The sequence below is a fragment of the Triturus cristatus genome, chromosome 8 (genome assembly GCF_964204655.1).
Source record: "Triturus cristatus chromosome 8, aTriCri1.1, whole genome shotgun sequence".
Lineage (NCBI taxonomy): Eukaryota > Metazoa > Chordata > Amphibia > Caudata > Salamandridae > Triturus > Triturus cristatus.
In genome coordinates, this window is record NC_140591.1 from 413148956 (window position 1) to 413171666 (window position 22711).

Here is a 22711-nt window from a genome sequence, read left to right on the forward strand (position 1 = left end):
AGGTCCAGCGCTGCCGGCTCTGGCCCCAGCGCCACCCTCGGCTTTGCCTCCGGCGCTGCAGTGGATGCCGTTTGTCCCACCCTTGCCCCAGTTCCAGGACCATTTCGTTCCTACCTGGGATCCGCATTGGGATTTGGCGCAGGCTCGGCCCTGGCCGGCGCCGTTTTCGACGCCGTATGTTACTTCTCCAGCTCTGCCGCCGTGTTCTGTTCCCCCTGCGACAGTGATGGAGGATGACTGGGAGGGGTCCGAGGACCCTCTTGCCCATCAATGTGACTCCAAGCAGGACTGGGTGGACGACTTGGAGGACGCTGGTGACCTCGATGTCTCTTCTGACCCGGGGTTTGCCTCTCCCCCGCCTACCATGGAGGAGGGCGCCTCCTACACGATGGTGCTCCGTCGGGCAGCTGAGTTCCTCAACCTCGATCTTTCTACGGTGGCCCTCAAGACTAATCTCCTCACTGCGGTGCCCCAGATGGCGTCCACTTCGTAGGAGCCCCTGCTTCCCTTCAACGACACCCTCACTGACGTCTTGTTTGGCACTTCACTTGGTCGAGGCCGGTAACTGGGGCCCCTGTGAATAAAAATGTCACCAGGCGTCACCGCCCGGCGCCGCGTTTCTGACCACTCATCCTACACCTGAGAGTCTGGTAATCCAAGCCTCAACGTCGCAGAGTGCCTTTCCCACGGCTCCACCGGATAAGGACTCTAAGAAGCTGGAACAGTTCGGAAAGCGGTTGTTCTCTTCGGCCACCTTGGGGCTGCGGTCAGTGAACACCGCCTGCTTATTGGGCCGCTATTCCCACGCGGTGTGGGATACGGTTGCTCAGGTGTTGCCTCAGTGTCCGGAGGAGATCCGCATTGTGCTGTCCAAAGCAGTTGCTGAGGGCAAGGATGCGGCTAAGTTCGCCATTTGGTGTGGTTTGGACACCGCTGACTCACTCGGCAGGGCGATTTCTATGACGGTGGCGCTTCGTCGCCACGCCTGGCTGAGATCCACCGGGTTCTCGCCTGATGTTTAGAGCTCACTCATGGACATGCCCTTGGGATGGCACTCGCCTGTTTGGCGATAAGGCCGACAGCACAAAGGAGCGTTTTTAAGGACTCGCAGGCCATGCCAAGTCCTTAGGTCTTTCCGCAAAAAGCCCAGCCACTCCTGGGTTTCGTTCCTTTCGTGGCCATGGCAGAGGCACCCAGGCACGTTCCTTAAGCAAGCCTGTGCAGAACCAGCCTCAGCGCGGCTGTGGTTTCTGCAGGGGCGGGTCTGGGAATCAGCGTGGGGGTCAGTCCACCTCTGCCCCTGCTGCTTCTACCTCCAAACCTTCCTAATCCGAGCTTTGTGGAGCACCCCACGCCAGTGGGTGGCAGGATCTGCCACTACCTACCCCACTGCCACTATATCACATTGGACACCTGGGTGTTGCATATCATCCGCAGGGGTTATTCTCTTCCCTTTCAGTCCTCTCCTCCAGCCATGCCACCTCGGTGCCACCGCATGTCGGTGGATCACTTGGTGCTTCTCCAGCAGGAAGTCACGGCCCTCTTTGCTAAGGGGGCCATTGAGCACGTTCCTGGGCCAGAAGTAGGACGTGGTTGTTATTCCCACTACTTTCTGGTCTCCAAGAAGGACAAAGGGGGCCTGCGTCCTATGTTGGACCTCTCGGAACGTCAATCGCTTCCTCCGGAATGAGAAGTTCAAGATGTTGACTCTGGCTCAGGTCACGGCTGCCCTCGACCTTGGGGACTTAATGGTAGCGTTGGACTTGCAGGACGCATATTTTCACATCCCCGTCCTGCCGGCCCACCGGCTTTACCTGCGGTTCATGGTAGGCCACGAGCATTTTTAGTTTGCCGTGCTCCCCTTCGACCTTACCAGTGCCCCTCGGGTGTTGAAGGCGGGCTCGCCCCAGACAGTCGTCACCCACCTTCAGACTACAGCCGACCTCCTGCATTTGCTGGGGTTCTCCATCAACGTGCCGAAGTCGCACCTGAGTCCCTCTCAGAAGCTCCCCTTCATCGGAGCGGTTCTGGATTCGACGCGGTTTCGGGTTTATCCTCCCGAGCAGCGAGTCCGGGATATTCAGGCTATGATTCTGATCTTTCAGCCTCTGTCCCTGGTTTCAGTCAGGATGACCCTCCGGCTCCTGGGCCTGATGGCCTCCAGCATCCTGCTGGTGCAACATGCCATATGGCATATGCGGGCTCTGCAGTGGGACCTGAAGTTCCAGTGGGCGCAGCATCAGGGCAACCTGTCCGATCATGTCCAGATCTTGGAGGGCACTGCACGGCAATTGCAGTGGTGGCTCACGAATCGCGATTGGGTCAATGGCAGATCCCTCTCCCTTTCCCAACCGGAGCACACAGTGGTGACAGATGCGTCCCTCCTGGGATGGGGTGGCCACTTGGGAGAGGCGGAGATCAGAGACCTCTGGTCTCTGGCGGAGTCCCGGCTCCATATCAATCTGTTGGAGCTTCGGGCAATCCGACTTGCACTGAAGGCATTCCTTCCCTCTGTCCGGGGACAGGTAGTGCACGTGTTCACAGACAACACCACCGCTACGTGGTATTGCAACAAACAGGGCTGGGTGGGGTCCTGGACCTTATGTCAGGAGGCTCTGCGCCTCTGGACATGGCTGGAATATCAAGGCATTACCTTGGTGGTTCAACACCTGGCAGGTTCTCTGAACACCAGGGCGGACAAACTCAGCCACCGGTGCTTGATGGATCACGAATGGCATCTGAACTCGGACGTCGCGCAAGGTCTCTTTCAGCAGTGGGGAGAGCCTTGGTTAGGTCTATTCGCCACCGAAGAGAGTGCGCAATGTCATCAGTTCTGCGCGTTGGAATTTCCAAGGCGGCACTCGCTAGGCGACGCTTTTCGTCGCGAGTGGAGTTGCGGTCTGTTGTACGCCTTTCCGCCTATACCATTTCTGCCCAGAGTGCTGAAGAAGATTCGGCGCGACTAGGCCCAAGTCATCATTGTGGCTCCGATTGGGCACGAAGATACTGGTATCCCGAGCTACTCAGCATGGCGATCGATCCCCCAAACTAACTGCCTCTTCAGGAGGATCTTCTGTCGCAGCAGCACGGGACGGTCCTCCACCCGAACCTGTCCAGCCTCCACCTCCATGCGTGGAGATTGTGAAGCGTCAATTGACAGCTTTTGATCTTCCTCCCGCAGTCTGTGATGTCATTCTGGTGGCCAGGCGGCCCTCCACTAAAATGGTATACGCCTGCACATGGAACAAGTTTGTGGCATGGTGCACAGCTAAGAATGTGGATCCCCTTTCTGCCCCTCTTTCCGAAGTCCTTCTGTTCCTTCTTTCTTTCGCCCAGCAGGGCTCTGTCCTGTGCACTATCAAAGGTTATATTTCAGCCATCTCTGCCTTTTTTACGGCTTCCAGATCAGCCTTCTCTTTTTAAGTCCCAGGTTGTTAACCGTTTCCTGAAAGGCATTACGCACATGTTTCCTCCCGTGACGTTCCTCATGCCTCAATGGGACTTAAACCTTGTCTTGACATATCTGATGTGCGCTCCCTTCTATCCCTTTCATACCTGTCCTTTGTGTCATACTCTCAAGACGGCTTTCCTGGTAGCTATCACCAATGCCAGAAGAGTGAGTGAGCTCCAGGCTCTTTCTTGTAAACCTCCTTTCCTTTCTGTTCACCCGTACAAGGTGGTTTTAAGGACCCGTCCTTCTTTCTTGCCAGAGGTCGGGCCATGCATAAACGAACCATTTCTCGGTGAGTTGTTCTGTGCATTAAAGCATGTTATTCGTTGGCTAAGAAGGAGCCTCCTGTGGGGCTGCGTGCCCATTCTACCAGGGTGACAGCAGCCACTACTGCCTTGGGACGCGGCATCCCCTTGCAGGACATTTGTCAGGCAGCTACGTGGGCCTCGCTGCACACGTTTACCAGACATTACTGCCTCGACAGTCTGGTCTGGAGAGACGGCTTCTTTGACCGTTCTGTTCTCTGTGACTTTCTGGTGTAATCCTGTTTGCAGACCCACCACCGGGGTTGGTATTGCTGGGGTATCTATTCTAAGGTAAGGAATCTATCACTAACATGTCTCTTTCAGATGGACAAGTTACTACTTGTGTAACGATATATCTGTAAGAGCCATTAGTTAGTGATAGATTCCTTACCGCCCCACCCATCCTCCCCGTTCTGTGAACTGATTTATAGGGTTAAGGTCATCCCTTTCAGGGCCCTAGTTTCTTGGAACCAGTGGTTAGTTTCTTGCATGGCTCTGCATTCCTAAGCGCGGAAAGTCGTGTACAGAACTGACGTCAGCGAGCATGGGTGGCGCCTAAGTAGTCTCCGTGACATCATCTCGGCGCTTACAGCGACGGATGCGGAGCCGCATGACGCCACCTACTGATGGGCAGGGGTACTGCTAGCAAAACTTTCCGGATCCAGTCTGACGCCTGGGGATATTCTAAGGTAAGGAATCTATCACTAACTAATGTCTCTTACAGATATATCGTTACACAAGTAGTAACTTGTGCATTTGGCACACAATACTTTTGCCAGAAGTGGTGTTCGAGTATTTAAATTTAGCCAGAGGTTTCCCAGGAGGGTACATGACAGCACATTCCAGTAAACCATCATCTTTCACATCATGGTACTTAAAATGGTCTAAAAAACCAGCATAAGTGTAATCGGGTACTAGCTTATCTGGACCAGCACAAAACAGATATCGCCTGCTTGCAGGAAACTTATCTGCTATTTTCAGGCCCGTACAGGTTTGCATTGCAGGGGGGCACAGGTTCTTATCCTCCTGCAGCACTTAACTCCAGAGGGGTGTGTATTCTGATTCATATCAGGGTTGACTTTAAACTATACCAGAAATATAAAAATCCAGAAGGCAGGTTTATTGTGCTAGATGGAGTAGTGGAGGACCAAGAAGTAGTAAGTAGTACTACTGTAAATGCATATGCTTCCAAAATAGGCACACCCAAATTCATTCATGCCATACTCCTCATATTTAACAGCATAAAAGCAGACCTAATAATGTTGAGATGACAAACGAAATGTAGTCTGGCAATAGATTGCTCGAGTGTCCGAGGCTCTACTAAAATGCACTTGCAGCGTACTCTGGTGGACATAATGGATCAATTTGGCCTTGTTGATATATGGCGGCAGGGGCACAGTTATGAACTTGAATAAGCTGTTCTACTTTGCACTTCAAGGGTCATTGTCATGCACAAATAATTGGCTGACCTCAGTAGATGTCATGGATAACAGAAATTATACACCACCACGAGTTTTATCAGTTCATTATTAGTTAATTCTCCTGTGAAATTGACATTAACTATTCCCTACTCCATACTATGCCGCCCAGGCTGGAGATTCCCTTAACGCACTTGACTGGGTCTTCCATGGAGAAGTATAGGAAGCTGTATTAGAATATTCCCCACGCCACCTTTATGGAAAGCGTTTAATGTATGCATAAGAGGCACTGCAAAAGCCAAACAAGCTGGTATTTTAAAAGACATGCGCTCCCAAATGGCGCTTCTGGAGCAAGAAATTAGGGCTCTAGAGAGTAACATTTCCAAATTGACCCACAATACAACCTTGCATAATCAGCGCAAACTATTGCAGAAGTATAGAGAACTTGCAGAAAGATAGGTACTCTGTAGGTAAGCATGCCCTGAAAAGGCAATATGGCGAAGGCGAGCAACCACATAGAACCCTTGTTGGAATTCTGAAAGGGGAAAGACAATGAAACCGTATCATTCAATTGCACACAGATAGTGGATACATATTTATAAAAAAGAATTAGGACATTCTTAATTAATTACTTCAGTATTACCAACCGTTATACACCACACGTTTGGTATAAAAAACAGACTTTGTACTGGCCTACCTGAATGAGATTGCTACGGTATGGCTAGATGATTTGCGTAGACAATTCCTTAGTAACCCAACTGCTACAGAGGATATAATAGTGGCCATCAAAGGACTGAAGCGAAACAAAGCCCAGGGGGCAGATGGTCTTACAGTGGAATGTTACAAGGAACATAGGCACATCCTTGTCCCCCCACCTGCTAAAGTCTATCCTTACTGTCTGGAGGCTGGGGTATTACTGCTATCTCTTCGGTAAGATAATGGAATTTTGGCCAAGAAATTAGCCTCAAGACTATCCTTATTGATGGACCAACCAATCTCCACAGTGCTGTCTGGATTTCTACCTCCCTGATCTACTGTGATTAACCAGTGCACAATGTTTGCTCTCCTTCACCCGGTGACATCTGAACTTAAAGCAGTGGTCACTTTATTAGGCACAGAAATGGAAAGGGGGGGGGGGGGGGGGAGTCTGACCCGCTGTGTTCTGCCGGAGAGGAAGGAGCAGATCCAGTTGAGGGCCTGGTCTTGGATCCCTGCGTCATGGAGTCTGCGTATTAGGGTGCGGTGAGAGACTGTGTCGAACACCGCTGAGAGGTCAAGGAGGATGAGGGTTGCTGTTTCTCCTTTGTCCAGTAGGGTGAGGATGTCGTCTGTTGCAGCGAGGAGGGCGGTTTCCGTACTGTGGTTTTTTCTGAAGCCGGATTGGGAGGCGTCGAGGATATTGTGCTCTGCGATGAATGTGGCGAGTTGGCTGTTGATGGCTTTCTCGATGACTTTCGCTGGGAACGGGAGCAGGGAGATGGGTCGTAGTTTCTGAGGTCGGTGGGGTCCGCCGGGGTTTCTTCAGGAGGGGGTTGATCTCAGCGTGTTTCCAGTCATCAGGGAATGAGGCGGTTGCCAGGGAGCAGTTAATGGTGTGGCGGAGCATGGGTGCAATGGTGTCGGCGGCTCTGTTGAAGATATGGTGAGGCAGGGGTCCGTGTGGGCCCCAGAGTGGATTGACTTAATCGTCTTCAGTTTGTCTTCGGTGGTGAGGGCTGTCCAGTTGTCGATCGCTGGCTTCAGGGTGTCGGGGGTGGTTGGTAAGGGTTCAGTGTGTTGGTGGTCTTCTTCGAAGTTGTCGTAGATGCTCTTGATTTTGTGGTGGATAAAGGTGCTTAGTTTGTCGCAGAGGTCTTGTGAGGGTGAGACTTCTAGATATTGTATCTTAATGTATGGCTTTAAAATAAAGAAAAACAGGAAAAGAAGACTCATTGGTGAGCAGCACAGAATATTGGCATGCATTTTTTCCCCCGGGAAACATGTTGTGGTGGATCACTGGCATGGTTATATTTATTTGTTGGTGTAATAACAGTGAAAACTGGAGGCTTGTTTATCACTGCAGTGAAGCTTTTTACCAAGCTGAAAACAATGTGTCGTCAGTCTGTCTTAATTCTTTAGAGCCATGATACCATCTGCAAGTTACATTGTTGTTAATCTGTTCCCTTCCACTTGTAATCCAATGCAGTGCACATGTCCGTATTATGTGTGGCTATAAAATCCCCACAATAATGAACTTCTGTTTCTCCCTTAAGATCAACTAACCTTTCATTAATTGAATTCCCTTCAGTGAGCTTGACAACGTTTTTCTGTGAAACCTCATGGCCTGATATTCACATGCAGAAACTACCTGCTGGATACTTTATCAATGCAGATAAAAATGTTTTACAAATCTTTCATTAGAGCTAAGAAAGAACCTGCGGAATTCTGGATAGTGCATATGCCTTGGATCGTAGGGTGAATGCATGGTTATCTAATACAAAACACTTAGAAAGTGAAGGGGGCAGCTGAGTGAGAATAAATTGTATAAAATGCTCAGAACACAAAAAATCCAATTGGAAGTCGCTAAATAGAGTACGTCCAGTCATTACTCCTCATAGACAATCTACTCACAATTGACACATTTGTAGGTTTGTCAGTTCTCTGTCAGAAAACTTAATGCACTCATCGAAAGGTGGGAAACACCAATTGCTTTTGTATGGGCATTCAGAACTTTTGCCCTAGTAGTATCCATAGGTTTCCAGGTGAGACAAGGTATTAGTATTAAGAGAAAGTTAAAATGTTCCATGCCAGTTCTTACCAATGGGAAGTTAAAGGTAGATCTTGTTTCTAGGGCAGAGGTGCTTTACAAGATCTACAGGTGAAAGTTGTATTTCCTCTTTATGCTCCACTCCCTTACTTTATCAACTCTAAGTGTTCATGATTTTCTGCTCTCTGCCCTCTCCCAAGACTAAATATTTGGTCCTTCTTTGTGCAGATGGTTGCAAGATACAATGGTCACAAAATGGAGAAGTGACTATGCAGTTGACGTGAGTGAAACAGTTAACAGACTTCTGGCCTCTGTTGGAAACTATTGCATTAGTCACTGAACAGTGGAGGATAAAACGCAAGATAGTCTGTATCATCCATACGGCTTGTTTGAACATAAGCCCCCATATCTTCAAAACATGACTTCTTATTACAGCCCTCCCAGGAATCTATGATCAGCCTACTTGAACCATATCACCTTCAAATGAAAGAAACAAAAAAGCAGAGCTGTTATTCTTTGAATCCCACAATTAGAGCAGAACTGAATCACCTCCATTTCAGAAAGATCTTAAAAATGAACTCTTCAAGATGGTGTTCAGCAATAGACATGTGACCGAAGTAGAGAACCAAACGACACTGGACCACAGAATTTGTGGTACCTTGCGAGGAATCCTGGATAGTGCCCATGCCTACATTCAGAACTGTACAGCATTTCTTGAGTTTTCTATAGTGCAGTTAGCACTATATAAAAATCATAAATAACTAAAGGTACAGTTGTACATAATGTGCCTTCACACATTTCAATTGGAGAAGCGTGTACACAGTTGCCAGGTCCCCCTGGAAACAAATGGGGACCCAGGCAGAGCTCAGTTACAATTTAAATCTCTCTTTGTTTTTGATGATTCCTTTTTTAGGTCTCGCCTGGCGAATGCAGCGCGAAGCGCTGCTGTCGCCAGCGAGATCTATTGTTGCTGACTTGCCTCGGAAGTGGGACAGGAGATGGGCACGCGCAGGCTTTGGCGGATTTGAGTTGGTGTACGCGCACGTACAGCCATGTGGTGTGCACATCTCCTGTCCTCTTCCGTCCTGAGCAGCCTCATGCAATTTCATTTTTTTTTTTAAATGCGCACGTGCGCTCCAAGCACTTACCGGCTTTTGTTGGGACTCTGCGCTGCTCCTCTGCTGTTCCTGCCGGTCACTGCAGCAACACGCGGGGCTCCGTTTTGCTCACAGGAGCCCCGCCTGAAATCCTGCTTTGGCCGCACCATGCACCATTCACGAAGGCGGACTTCCTGTACTGTGTATTTATTTTTTTTTTGCCTTGGGCACTTTGGCGGCCACCTCCCTGGGACGCATGAGCCGCGCAGCACTCATTAAAGTCCGGCAGTTTTGAAGTCCGCACATGCCGCCACTGGGCACGAGCCGCAGAACACGCGAAAGTTACAGGTACCGCACATGCGCGGGCAGCCCTCTCCCTCGCAGGTCTCCTCCCCGGATATGGAGCTGCTTTCTCTTTTGCTTGTTCAGTTTTTCCTTGACCTAATTTGGTGCACATTTCTCTCTCGCATTCTACTGTACATGAGCCAAGCACAGAAGCCAGATTAAAGGTCATTTTCCGATTTCAACAATATTGAAGGGAAACCATCAGAATTTTTCGCCTGAATTATTTCTGTTTGACAGGAATAGCTGGATACGTGAATTGTCACTGGAAAACAAACACTCAGTCGACCCAGCACGCACAACCTTCCACTCCGACAGCTCGTAGACTGAATCAACCACATTACCCAGTTAAAAAAAGCCGTGCAAGGGCTCCTTCCAGTGGAAATAGTTTTGCAGAAGCAACACTTACCTTAGTAATGAAAGGTGCGTTTGTTCTACGACTACGGCGTCGAAATATTCAACAAAAAAGCTTACTTTTAAAAGCTATATTCAACCAAAAGCTCTCTTTTAAGAGCTGAATATTAAATTAACTAACTGGAACAGAATTAGTAGAGGGAGAAACCTGGACCCCTTTGCAAGTTATGCAGCTTTTGTTTTATTGGCAACTTTTATATTGAAGGTTACTCCTACATTGCACAGAGTGCGGGTTGTCTGGTGTAGTTTAGCGGTACTCCTGTAGGTGATGTAAAACACCTGGTGAGGTTTTTCCGTACACCTCCGTGGCCCCAGGGCGGAGGGAATCAAAAGCTGCTCTTGTGAACGTTTACTTTTCTTCTTTTATTCATAAGTGGTGTTAGGATTTCACTGTCTCCAATCCCGAAGTGTTTTTCTCTGTCTAATATTACTACTCTTGTGAGATGTTATATTTGATCAGAGAGGCATCCACAGAGTGAGTTACTTGTGGCTGGTTTTCTGGAGCAGCAGAGCTAGGCCGCTCTTCTGAGTGAACTGCCAGCCTTGCTTTGGGATGGGGTGTGTGTACCTAAAAGCAGTTGTGAGGTTTCTGAAAGTTTAGGGAGAAGCATGAATCCCTAGTATGCTTTCGTCCTCTGGAAATACCCTGGGGCGATGAACAGTGCCTTGACGCGAGATTGTGCACAGTTTTCAACTCCGGTGTTGGAGTTGTGAGAGAAATGTGCTATATTACCGAAGGATTTTTCTGGGGCCATATGACTCGGCAGACGCCCGAAAGGGAAGATTACACCAGACTCAGTGCACGCATTCGGAACAAACCAACAGAAGAAAACATGCAGGGCAAACTCCGTGAAGAAAACATGCACCTACCAAACAAAAAAGATTAATTATCTGCACTTTTGTGCATCAAAGGGTGAACAACACCGTATGTATACAAGCCCACCCCAGGGCATGAAGTAGTCAGAAGCTTCCCCAGGAGTGCGCCCCTCTGACCAGTGTTTGGGCTCGTTGATGAAGACATAAAGTAGCCCTCGTATGAGGTGGATGGATTGGAGGTAGGTTCAGTCCACAGTGATGCAGGGTTCCATGTAAGGCTGCGAGGAGAGGAGCCCGGTGCCCAGCCAAGCAAACATGTTCATTGAGGGTCAGCTGAAGAAGGTAGAGATGTTGCAGATTGTGGGTGAGGCAAGCAGGAAAGATTGGGACAAGGTGAGTGATTACATGAAAGTGAAGCGGTCCCTCTAACATGTGGCCGAGATTATACAAAGGCATAAACAGTCTGGGTGCAAGAACAAAGGGTGTGCGGGAGCGGTGACCCTTCAGAAGGGTCACTGTGTGCGGAGAGTCAGTCTTAGAAAAAAATGGTGAGGTCTCTGAGGCGGAGTTTGAATGTCTGGACTAGGGTGGGTGCTTTTAGGAACCCTCTGCCACAGCGCAAGTCATCCCTCCTTCTGATGGATACATCTGCCAGTGGATTCCTCACCTTGTGAATATCCCCTGCGCCAGCAACATTCGGAAACTTTTGTAGCAGTCCACGCCGATGGGGTCGAAGATGACGTCACAGAGACACGGCTCCGCTCGCGACTCCACTGACGTCACCGGCTCCATAAGAAGACCTCCTCGGCGTGATGACGTTAGTTCCCTTTTTTCCGCGCCAACGACGCCAACGGATTTCGGGAATCGTTACTGGTAGCTTTACCTGTTACTTTGTGTTTATTCCGAAGTTTCTCTGTCTTTCTTCGAGAATGTCGGCAAGGAAGTCTGGTTTCAAGCCTTGCCATGAATGTGGCAAACACATGTCCATCACTGACCCGCATGACGACTGCGTTTGGTGTTTGTCATCGGACCACGATGTTGAAGGATGTTCGTGTTGCAGGAAGATGAGTTCAAAGGCTCTTAAGGAAAGAGAGGCAAAGCTCTTTATCGCCCGGATGAAGAGAAAGGAGAAAAGAGGTAGAAGAAGATCCAGGTCGAGGTCGAGGTCGAGGTCGGCTTCCAAGTCGACGTCGGGACATGCTTCAAAGAGCAAGAAGCATAAGAAGAAAAGGAGGCATTCGTCTCATCACAAGGCCTCGACGTCGAAGTCTAAATCGCCTGCTCGGCGTCGAAGGGAGTCAGTGTCTCCTTCTCCTGTTCCGGCTTCGCCTCCTGTTCCATCTTCTCCTGTGTTTTCTCCGGCTCCGCCTGATTCGCCGGTGCCGGCGTTCTCTCCGGCGCCGATGGCTTCTCCAGGTCCTGCAGGTCCTTCGGCTCCGTCTCCGACTCCGGCCCAGGATGAGGATGATCAGGCTCCGGGTGAGTCTGTGACGCCGCAAGTTCCACCGTCGGCGCCGGCAGGCCCGAGTCCGGTGTTACCTGACCAGTATCCAGCTTTCCCTAATCCAGGTCAGGACCCCTCGCAGTATCTCAATGCGATGTATGGGGTGTTCTCACGGGCCATGTATTCCTCTGGTGCACCTATGGGTCCGATGGCTTTTAATCTGGGAGTGCCGCAGGTTTATCCTCAAGCACCGTTTATGCCTTTCTTCCCAGCGACGCCGTCTTGGCAGATGCCGGCGCCGAAAACATCGACGCCGCTTCCCTCTTCACCGGCGCCGACTCGACCTCGTTCGACGCCGGCTGCTCCAGCTGATCCGCGTTCGACGCCTCTGCCGGCGCCGTCGGATTCGATCACGGCGCCGCCGACGCCGCAGGTGCGGATCCGTTCCAGGAGAGAGGCGCAGAGAGTGCTGGAGGAGAGGAGCTATCTTATGGATGAGGCTGAAGAGGGAGAATTGGTCGAATCCGATGAGGTGTTTGACGAATTGAAGGAGGCAAGTGGGTTGGATTTGTCTCCGGAGTGGGAGATCACTCCTCCTTCAGATGAACCTTCTAAAGACGCGGCTCCTTATCATGCTGTGATAAGAAAGGCTGCAGAGTTGTTGGACCTTCAATTGCCATCTGTTGAGTTCAAGTCTAATATCTTGACTGAGGTGTTGCACTCTCCAACTGCGGTGTCAGAGCCGCTGTTGCCTTTTAATGAAGCAATATTGGAGCCTGTGTTGGATGTGTGGCGCAAGCCTTTTTCGGCTCCTGCGGTGTCCAAGGTGGTTGCAAGGAGATATAGGGTGGCTCCGGGGGATCCTGAGTTTTTGTCATCACACCCTTCGCCTGAAAGTCTGGTCGTTCAGGCTGCTTGTTCTGGACGTTCAAAAGGTGCGTTTCCTCAGGTCCCAGGGGACAGAGAGGCCAAGAAGGTGGACCAATCGGCCAAGAAAGTCTTTTCTTCAGCCAGTATGGCATTAAAGTCTTCTAATGCGACTTGTTTATTGGGGCGCTATATCCATGCGCTTATGGATTCAGCTAAAAAGTTGGCACCGAAGCTGTCGGAGGTGGATAGGGCAGGCTTCAGTGAAGTACTGTCGGATGCCCAGGCGGCTGCTCGCCAGGTTATACAGAGTGGCTTGGATACAGCAGACTCAGTTGCCAGGGTCATGGGGTCTTCAGTTGCCACCAGGAGGGGAGCATGGCTTAAGTCCTCCGAATTTTCTTCGGATGTCCAGTCGACCTTGTTGGACTTACCTTTTGATGGGTCTGGTCTGTTCGGGAAGAAGGCTGATGCTGCTCTCGAGCGCTTCAAAGAAAGTAAGGCTACGGCTAGGTCGTTGGGCCTTCAATCCCAGCCGAGAGGTACTTTCAAGAGGTACAGAGGTTTTGGAAGGGCGAGTTTTCGTTCTTATAGACCAGCCCAGCAGCAGCAGCAGCAGCAGCAGCAAAGCTCCAAGGGATATAGAGGAAGGCTTAGGGGTCGCTCACGTGGCCGTCAACTCTCCTCCTCCTCTTCCTCTTCCTCAGCCCCTCCCACCACCGCAAAACAGCCCTAGATTCGACATTCCGGATCATGCTGGTCCTGTGGGGGGCCGGCTTACCCATTTTCTACAAGATTGGGAATCGGTTACTACAGACCTTTGGGTTCTGGATCTTGTAGAAAATGGGTACGCCCTTCCCTTTCGGGAATTCCCTCCAGTTTACCCTCCTTGCCAAGGTGCTTGCTCGGAGGACCACCGTCTTCTCCTGCAGGAAGAAGTCCTGAAGTTGTTTCAGAAAGGGGCGATAGAGGTGGTTCCGGAGCAGGAGAGGGGTCAGGGATGCTACTCCCGGTATTTTCTGATCCCGAAGAAGGACGGCAGATTGCGTCCGATACTAGACCTCAGAATCCTGAACTTTTACCTGAAACAGGAAAAGTTCAAGATGCTCACCCTTGCGCAGGTTCTTCAGGCGCTGAATCAGGAGGACTGGATGGTGTCGCTCGACTTGCAGGATGCGTATTTTCACATCCCCATTCTGAAGTCGCACAGGAAGTATCTCCGTTTCACGGTAGGGTCGCAACATTATCAGTTTGCGGTCCTTCCGTTTGGTCTTACTTCGGCACCTCGAGTCTTCACAAAGGTGATGGCAGTGGTGGCAGCCCATCTCAGAAGATCGGGAATTTCGGTTTTCCCTTATTTGGACGACTGGCTGATCAAGGCGGAGTCGTCGGAGAAGGTGCTGTGTCATCTGCAGGATACAACTCGGCTGTTGTACAGATTGGGTTTTTCGATCAACGTGCCCAAGTCTCACCTGGTGCCCTCTCAGCGCAACCTGTTCATAGGTGCGGTACTGGACACTACTGTGTGTCGAGCATTCCCTCCTCCTCAAAGGATTCTCGACATACAGGAAATGATTCCTTTGTTTTTCAGCGGAGCGGTTGTTCCAGTTCTGAAGGTCCTTCGCCTGCTCGGTCTGTTCGCTTCCTGCATACTGTTGGTCAACCATGCACGCTGGCACATGAGGGCGCTCCAGTGGTGCCTCCGCAAGCAGTGGTATCAGCACAAGGGAGATCTCAGGGAGTCTGTGAGGATCTCCAGAGAAGCTGCAGCGGAGATGTCTTGGTGGAGCGTGGAGGGCAATCTGTCCCAAGGGAAGCCCTTCCATCTACCTCCATCGGTGGCCACGGTGATAACGGATGCATCCACCTTAGGGTGGGGTGCTCATCTGGGGGATCTGGAGATCAAGGGTCTTTGGTCTCCAGAGGAAAGGTTGCTTCACATCAACCTTCTGGAGTTACGGGCGATACGCTTGGCGCTCAAGGCCTTCCTCCCTTCCCTTCGCGGTCAGTCTGTTCAGGTTCTGACGGACAACACTACCGCGATGTGGTATATAAACAAGCAGGGAGGAGTGGGGTCTCTTTGTCTGTGCAGAGAGGCCCTGCGTCTATGGTCCTGGGCTCAGGACCATCGGATTTGTCTGATGGCAAATCATCTGGCCGGGGTGCTGAACGTTCGTGCGGACAGTCTCAGTCGGCAGTTCTCTGCCGACCACGAGTGGAGGCTCCATCCGGAGGTAGTTCGTCACGTCTTTCGGACGTGGGGAACTCCTCGGGTGGATCTGTTTGCCACTTTCGAGAACGCGCACTGCCTGTCATTCTGCAGTCTCCAGTATCCGATGCAGGGGGCGTTGGGAGACGCGTTTCAGTTGAGTTGGGGCTCACGACTCCTTTACGCGTTTCCTCCCATACCCTTGATTCCTCGGGTTCTGAGGAAAATTCGCCAAGACCGGGCCCAAGTTATATTGATCGCCCCGGATTGGCCAAGGAGGGTGTGGTATACAGATCTTCTCCACCTCTCCTCGTGCCCTCCGCTCCGTCTCCCTCGCAGGGCAGACCTCCTCTCGCAGTCGGAGGGGCAGGTTCTACACCCCCACCTCCAGAGCTTACACCTTCATGCCTGGAGATTGAACGGGGCAACCTGAATTCTTTTTCTCTCCCGCCGGATGTGGTGAACGTTATTTTATCGGCCAGGCGACACTCCACCAAATCCATATACTCCTATAGATGGTCTAAATTCGTTCTCTGGTGTGGAGAGAGGTCGATTGATCCCTTGAAGGCTCGTTTGTCTAACATTCTGCAGTTTGCTCTTTCTCTTGCCCAGCAGGGCTTTGCTGTGGCCACTGTAAAGGGATATTTATCGGCTTTGTCGGCTTTCCTATGCCTGCCGGATCAGCCGTCCTTATTTAAGTCACCTATTGTGCTTAGGTTTCTCAAGGGCCTTACGAATAAATTTCCTCCTACTCCCTTTATTGTACCTCAGTGGGACTTAAACCTTGTACTGACTTATCTTATGGGTTCTCCTTTCGAGCCCTTACATAAGTGTCCCTTGAGATTGTTGTCTTTTAAGACGGTTTTCCTCGTTGCAATCACCTCGGCAAGGAGAGTAAGTGAGCTTCAAGCTCTTAGTTCAAAACCCCCATTCTTGACTGTGCATGCTGAACGAATGGTTCTCCGGACCAGGGCTGCGTTTTTGCCTAAGGTGGTAACTCCCTTCCATCTGGGGCAGTCCATTACCCTTCCTACCTTTTATCCTCCCCCTCACCCTTCCAAGGAGGAGGAGAGACTTCACCGCTTGGACCCTAAGAGGGCGGTGAGCTTTTACCTGGACAGGACTAAGGACTACAGGATTGATGACCAGCTCTTTGTGGGCTTTGCTGGCTGCAGAAAGGGTCGTGCGGTGCACAAGCGCACCCTTTCAAGATGGATTGTGCTATGCATCAAGATCTGCTACTCCCTAGCTGGTAAGGAGCCTCCGGAGGGTTTAAGAGCTCATTCCACTAGAGCAAAGTCTTCTACCTCTGCTTTGTCTAGGGGTGTTCCTGTGGAGGACATTTGTAGGGCGGCAACTTGGGCCTCCCTTCACACCTTTGCAAAACATTATTGTTTAGATTCTGAGGTGAGGAGGGACGGACATTTTGCCCGTTCCGTCCTTCAGGATTTTCTGGTATAGGGGGATGGACACCCTCCTCCGGGAGCGGGGACTGCTGTGGAATCTATTCACAAGGTGAGGAATCCACTGGCAGATGTATCCATCAGAAGAACAAGTTACTTACCTTCGGTAACGCTTTTTCTGGTGGATACAGTATCTGCCTGTGGATTCCTCACTGACCCACCCGCCTCCCCGTTGTCCATCCTTCTATTCCAGTGACTCTATGACGGTAGTTCTATTATTGATTTCAAATGTATTTATGACTGTCAAGGACATTGGGTTATTTCTAGTGCTTTGATGTTTCTTTTCCACACTGTGTGTGTTGATATGCATATTGTGTACTGTGTATGCTGTTTATGTACATATTGCTGTCAGTCCGTCCGTGTGCCTCGGAGGCACGGAAAAAAGGGGCGGAACTGACGTCATCACGCCGAGGAGGTCTTCTTATGGAGCCGGTGACGTCAGTGGAGTCGCGAGCGGAGCCGTGTCTCTGTGACGTCATCTTCGACCCCATCGGCGTGGACTGCTACAAAAGTTTCCGAATGTTGCTGGCGCAGGGGATATTCACAAGGTGAGGAATCCACAGGCAGATACTGTATCCACCAGAAAAAGCGTTACCGAAGGTAAGTAACTTGTTCTTTTGTCTTCAGTAGCATCTACGTGTTTTTGCCTCCTCCCAGGCGCGCAACACCCATTGGACTCAAAGGGCTTCAGCCCCCCCCCCCCCTGTCGTGTGTGGCAGCCCGGGATGAGACAGCTTCCCGGGCACAAACACAGCCGCACCCGAGCACTTCACAGGTCTTTGAAAGTCCATTTGCATGTTAGTGAGGCCTCGCTGGTGTTTCACCCCTTCTAAGAGACCCTGCAGCTCCACTCTGCTTAAAGATTCAGCCCCCTCCCCCCCGAAATCAGCTCCACTCTGCCTATTACTTAAAGATTCAGCCCCCCCTGACATTTTTTCTTAGCCCCCCCGAAATTTGGCTCTAGTTGCGCCTCTGCCTCCTCCTGTATACAGTTTATAACGCTGCTTAGAATGGAAGCTGTCAACGCCTGGTAAAAGTAGAGTAGGGTAGGAGTTTCCTTTTTCCTTACTTATCTTGCCTGACCATGAGATGCATGCGTTTTCATATTCCTCAGACTCCAGTTCGCACCCTCAAGTTATACTGTGAGTCTTCTTGCCTTATCCTTTGACCTCCAACATGACAGTCCACCTACGACCTTGATTCTGAAGGGACATTGGGGTATCATCTAGATAGATATCTCAGTTTAATTAAGGTTTTGCTGCCGAGAAGTGTGTGATCTACATGTCAGAAGCCCAGCCTTTCATCCTTCCATAGTCCTTAAAATGAGTACCAATTTTAAATGCATAACAATAATTGATTATAAAGTGCCTCTTTAAAACACTTTTTAAAAACTCATTTTGTGCTAATGTTATTATTTTCACCCCAAATTATCTAATGACATGCAAATGATAAAGCACCCCTCCTTTATGTGGCTGGTGGTCTTGATGATGGAAGAAAGTTTTTGTTGAACAATTGATAGCCGCACTAGCCCTTGTCTCGCATTATTAAAGTTTGAGCTATTGGTGTTGCATTATTTAGCAATGCCAATAGCTCAAACTTTAATAATGCGAGACCTATTGCATTGCAAATACTTGTTTAAACTCCTGCTTAAACTTGTGGCAAGTTTAGAGCAGTATGTTTATTCAGGCCTAGAGCAAACAGTACTTACAGAAGAGCAATTCTTTCAAGACAGTCACTAGGAGCCTGATCAGATAGGTTCGACAGATACTGTTTGCAGAAAGCTTTTTCAACAGTCTGGAAAGTACTTTCTGCTTTTGTGTTCAATTATGAGAACGTCTTAAAATATCTGTTGACTGTTTTATAAGGCACTAAGAAAAACAAGTCATATCACAGTCACTTGCAATCTGTAGAAAAATTATCAAAAGACAGTAAATAAAAAATTGCTCCATACAAGTTTTCATCCAAATTTACGTTTTGAAGCTGCCACTTTGTGCATCTTTTGAGGCAGAAATTAATGCGTGTGCATTCACATTTCACTGCAAAAGTTTAAAGTGCCCTTGATTTAAAGGAGGGGCATTTCAATTGATGTCATGCTTCTATTTCAGCTTTCCAGATACGTAATATGTATTTATTTTATATTTGATGTGCGTTACAATGACTGAGAGACAATCAGTTAGTTCCATCGTAATAGAGTTTTGTGGAATTAAATAATTATGTTTCATCAGTTAAATCTTACAGGGAGGCAACAAAAAGTTAGATAAATACTTTCATTCAAGCCATGGGTAAGGGGGCAGTCCTACATTTTGGATAAATATTGTTCCAGGTTCAGGGCAGTGCGCCAGAAAAGCCAGATCGAGTGTTTTTGCTCGTATATTTTGGGAATTTCTAAACTTGTGTTAGTTTCCCTTTAAATCACTTGCTGCATTCCATTTATTTTTTGTTTTCCCCTATATTGTAGTGCACAGGGTATCACCAATTAGCAGCCAGCAAGGCTCTACATGTATTTCAACATAGGAGTGAGATTTTAAGAAACCCAAGATATTCTTAGGTTTGTGTCCAAGCCTGCTGAACAGGTCGTCTCAAAAGAATCAAAATGTGAATTGTGCATTGCATTGCCTTTGTATATGCTTGTTCCAGGAGGAAGCTAGGCACATTCCACAATATCAGTGTTAAACAGGTCTGCTTCGAGGAAAAGCAAGGTCAGTGTTTAACTACTCTCAGCAGAGACCATTTTCATGTAGTTTAAGCCACAAATGTACACATTTAAGCAAAAATGTAATATATTCCATTATTGAGATGTGTAAGGCTCCCATGGTTTTCTCAGTACACGTTTGCAGGTGTCTGCTCTGTGGATCTGGATCACTAAACAGATGTCCTTTTTGATGAACTGTTATTGAAAAATATGTTGTTCTAGGATCGCTTCAACTCCATGACTGATATTAGTGTTGCTAGTTGTTTTGGCCAAGGTCGAAATTGTTGTTGTCAGTGTATGCAATGTAGAAACATTTAGGATTGGGGTGGATGGACAGAACATGTGATCCATACAGGACTTCATTGGGAATTCTACATAGTCTTAGCATTAGCTATTATGATACATTGTAGAGGAAAGATGCAAAATAGGGAAAAGAGAAAGCTTGATGACAGAAGGACTTGTGTTGCTACATTAATAGCCAAGATAACATTTAGTAGCACTAGCTGATTCATACCATCTGTTGTTTCAAAGGCATCATCATCATAGATTTTATAAGACCTGTTTCAGTACTGAGCCTAGGACAGATACTACACTGTGGCGGTTCAAAGAGATTGTGGTGGTCAAGGTGAGGTTGTAGTTAGATGTTCTTGGATAGTTAGTAATAACTATAAATGGTATGCAGTTTTTTATTTTGGGTGTGGTGTTAGCTCTAGGGTGTGCTTGGGATGTTGGCTAATATGATGTGACCTGGTTAAGCCTTATTGCACATGCTCCTAAAAGTTAATTTCCTTGGTGATGGTTTCAGGAATCGTTAAGAGAGCAAAGGTGGACTAATTTTTTTTCCTTTCTTTTACTGGATCACATTGCTCCATATTTTTTGCTTGACAGGAAAGTTTGTCTTCTGCCCTATGTTGTCCTGGATTTTGTAGGTTTTTTTTTATGAAGAAGTTTGATATAAATATTATTTATTGTACTGGAGTAGTCTGTTTCTTTAATTAAACAATGACTTCTGCTCAGTTGATCTTATTGACCTTCTACTGTTTAACATTACATATGGTTTCTGACATTTCAGGCTGATTCAGTCTTCTGAAATTTGTTTTGAAATATTTACTGTACTGCTCTCACTGTCCATGTTCTCACTTTGTGGGATGGTGACATTGAGAAACTGAGATGTGTCTTCTGAAGATGTGCAGATATAGGTAGCTTCCATCATCTCTGCATGCTGTATTGTAGCAGTTACCAAGATCACCACAAACCCTTTCCCAACAAATATACCTGTTGTAAGCGGAACATAGTGTATATGTTTATTCATGTAATTGCTTTTATTTCATCACAATGCTATTTACTTGCTTGGGCACATGTGGAGGTCAGTAAATTGGCATTATTGTGAAGATAGCCTTTTGTCAAAATAGAATGTGGACAAATGTGTCATTTCTCAAGAAGTATGGTGTGGCATCTTTCTCAAAACTCATTTTCCAGACTAGATCACCTGGTTTGCAGTATATTTAACTAGGCAATGCATGTGTTGAGGATAAGCTGATCTAGTTCCCCTCCTCTTAAAGTATGATATTTTATTCTTTCTTGCAGGACTTGGGGATCACGAAGGTGGGCCATATGAAGCGAATTCTTCAGGGAATTAAGGAACTTGGCAAAAACGTGCCCTTGTCTGAGATGTAAACACACTGGTACTGTCCCTGGAAGGAGGGAGACCGTGCCAGTTATGCAAAGCTGTCAGTGGCACTGTGCTGCTCTTGTAGTTTATGGCATGAAGGAGGACATGCTGAAGTGCAGATTTCCGGATCAGTCATCTGCACTGCCACGGGATGGAAGGCATGGATCTAGATTTTTGAAAGGTTTTGTGCCAAAAAGTCTACTCTGTAAAGCCATTTCAATACTGTGCAACTTTGACCAGTTTGGATGTGCACTGTTTGATAGAAAACTAGGTTTTTTGTCAGGTGAACGGTATTGCTTTGAGATAGACTACTGTAGCTAGTAAATATGGATTTCCTAGAAGCAAGGCACCTGTACAGGTATGGCTTCATTGCAACCACATATCATTGTACCAGAAGCCCAGAGTTCCTTAGAGGCTGGAGATCAACCAGAATAGATGAAGAGAGGTCAGTCATGTGGTTTTACATGTGAGATTGGCAGTGCTTCAGGAACTGACCTTACATGGCCAAGGAGTATGGCATAATTCAACAAAACCCTTTGTATACCCTAAGAATGCAAACAGTGATGCATGGTGTGCCTGCCATATTTGTTGTTCTGTTGCATGACACATCTGATACTTAAAAAGAAAAAACACACTTGAACAACTTTTATATCAGTTTTAATAAGATTTTAATTTATTACTACTGACGTGTCTTTTTATTGTTTTGGGGCACTTTTTTATTCTGTTGTATTGAACTTAGCATGAACTCGTCGTGTGGCAAAGGACTCGTGAGTGTGAACATGTAGCATCTGTGCCATAATGAAAAAAGGATGTGCTTTATGTAACCAAGAAATATTTATTACAGCTAGTCATTATCGTCCAGTAGTTCATGTAGTTAGTGTACACTTTAGGCAGCGTCTCTGAAATGCTCTTTGGAGAAGAAGGTTACCTCACAAAATTATGTCTTGGTAGCTGTAGGTTTGAAGTTAGTGGAGAAACAATTTTCTCCTTGTGCGAAGAAGTGCATTTTAATGTATACGATCAATTACACTAAGTAGATACGCAAAATCTAACATCTTTGTAATCTAAATGACCCTGAAATATTTTGATGCACTCCTGCTTTTAGTATCCTTCAATGTATGTTATTTCCCTCCTCACCCACACCCCAGACCCCACCTGACTATTTTCAATATACCATTTTTCATATCTCAAGTACCACATTTCTGCGAGGTTTCAGTTCAAAATACAATATTAGGTTCCATAGATTTCCTTTTCATGTAAGGTTTAATTTTGTGTAAGGTTTGATTTTGTGGGGTAACTTGCTCCCACATTGTCACGGTAAAGCTCAAACTCATGCAGTTGATCTGCATATTTGTTATTAGAAGTTGGAGCTTCTGAGCACTGTATCATTGGCAGAATGTTCAGGTAGATGTTGCACAGCTCTGCCCATACCCATCTATTATTTGTGCATATTTATGATTTAAAAGACATATACAAAAGAAGAGGCGGTATGAGTGGAAATCATAAACTGGATTGGATGGCGGTGATGTCTGGCACCAAATTATGGCCTTACTTATTCATATAGACATACAGATCATTTCGGCAGAAACTTTGTTTTGTCCAGTCATAGAAACCAAGTATTGCAATTTTCTATATATAACTAATACCAAATGAAACAAACATGTAAAACCTGTTTCTTCACTGAGCCAAAGCTCTGTTTTCAGCATATTTTTCAGACAGTGCAGACGCGTACACAAAGCAAGGACCACAAAGCTTGCAATTTTTTTGCTTCTTAG

The 22711-nt window shown here is 47.8% G+C and overlaps 1 protein-coding gene across 7 annotated transcripts in view; it reads left to right on the top strand.

The window, feature by feature from the left end:
• The window catches only part of DGKH (diacylglycerol kinase eta), a 725438-nt gene extending 703820 nt beyond the window's left edge, over positions 1-21618 (top strand). For 4 of the 7 annotated variants that reach the window (XM_085621806.1, XM_085621809.1, XM_085621803.1 and 1 more), the window contains one exon: positions 20852-21074. In XM_085621806.1, coding sequence (XP_085477932.1) covers positions 20852-20941 — 90 coding nt within the window. In that variant the 3' untranslated portion in view covers positions 20942-21074. Of the gene's footprint in view, positions 1-20851 lie in introns of all 7 variants that reach the window. The other 3 variants (XM_085621807.1, XM_085621805.1, XM_085621808.1) reach the window with 1 other exon arrangement.
• Positions 21619-22711: the final 1093 nt, after the last annotated feature.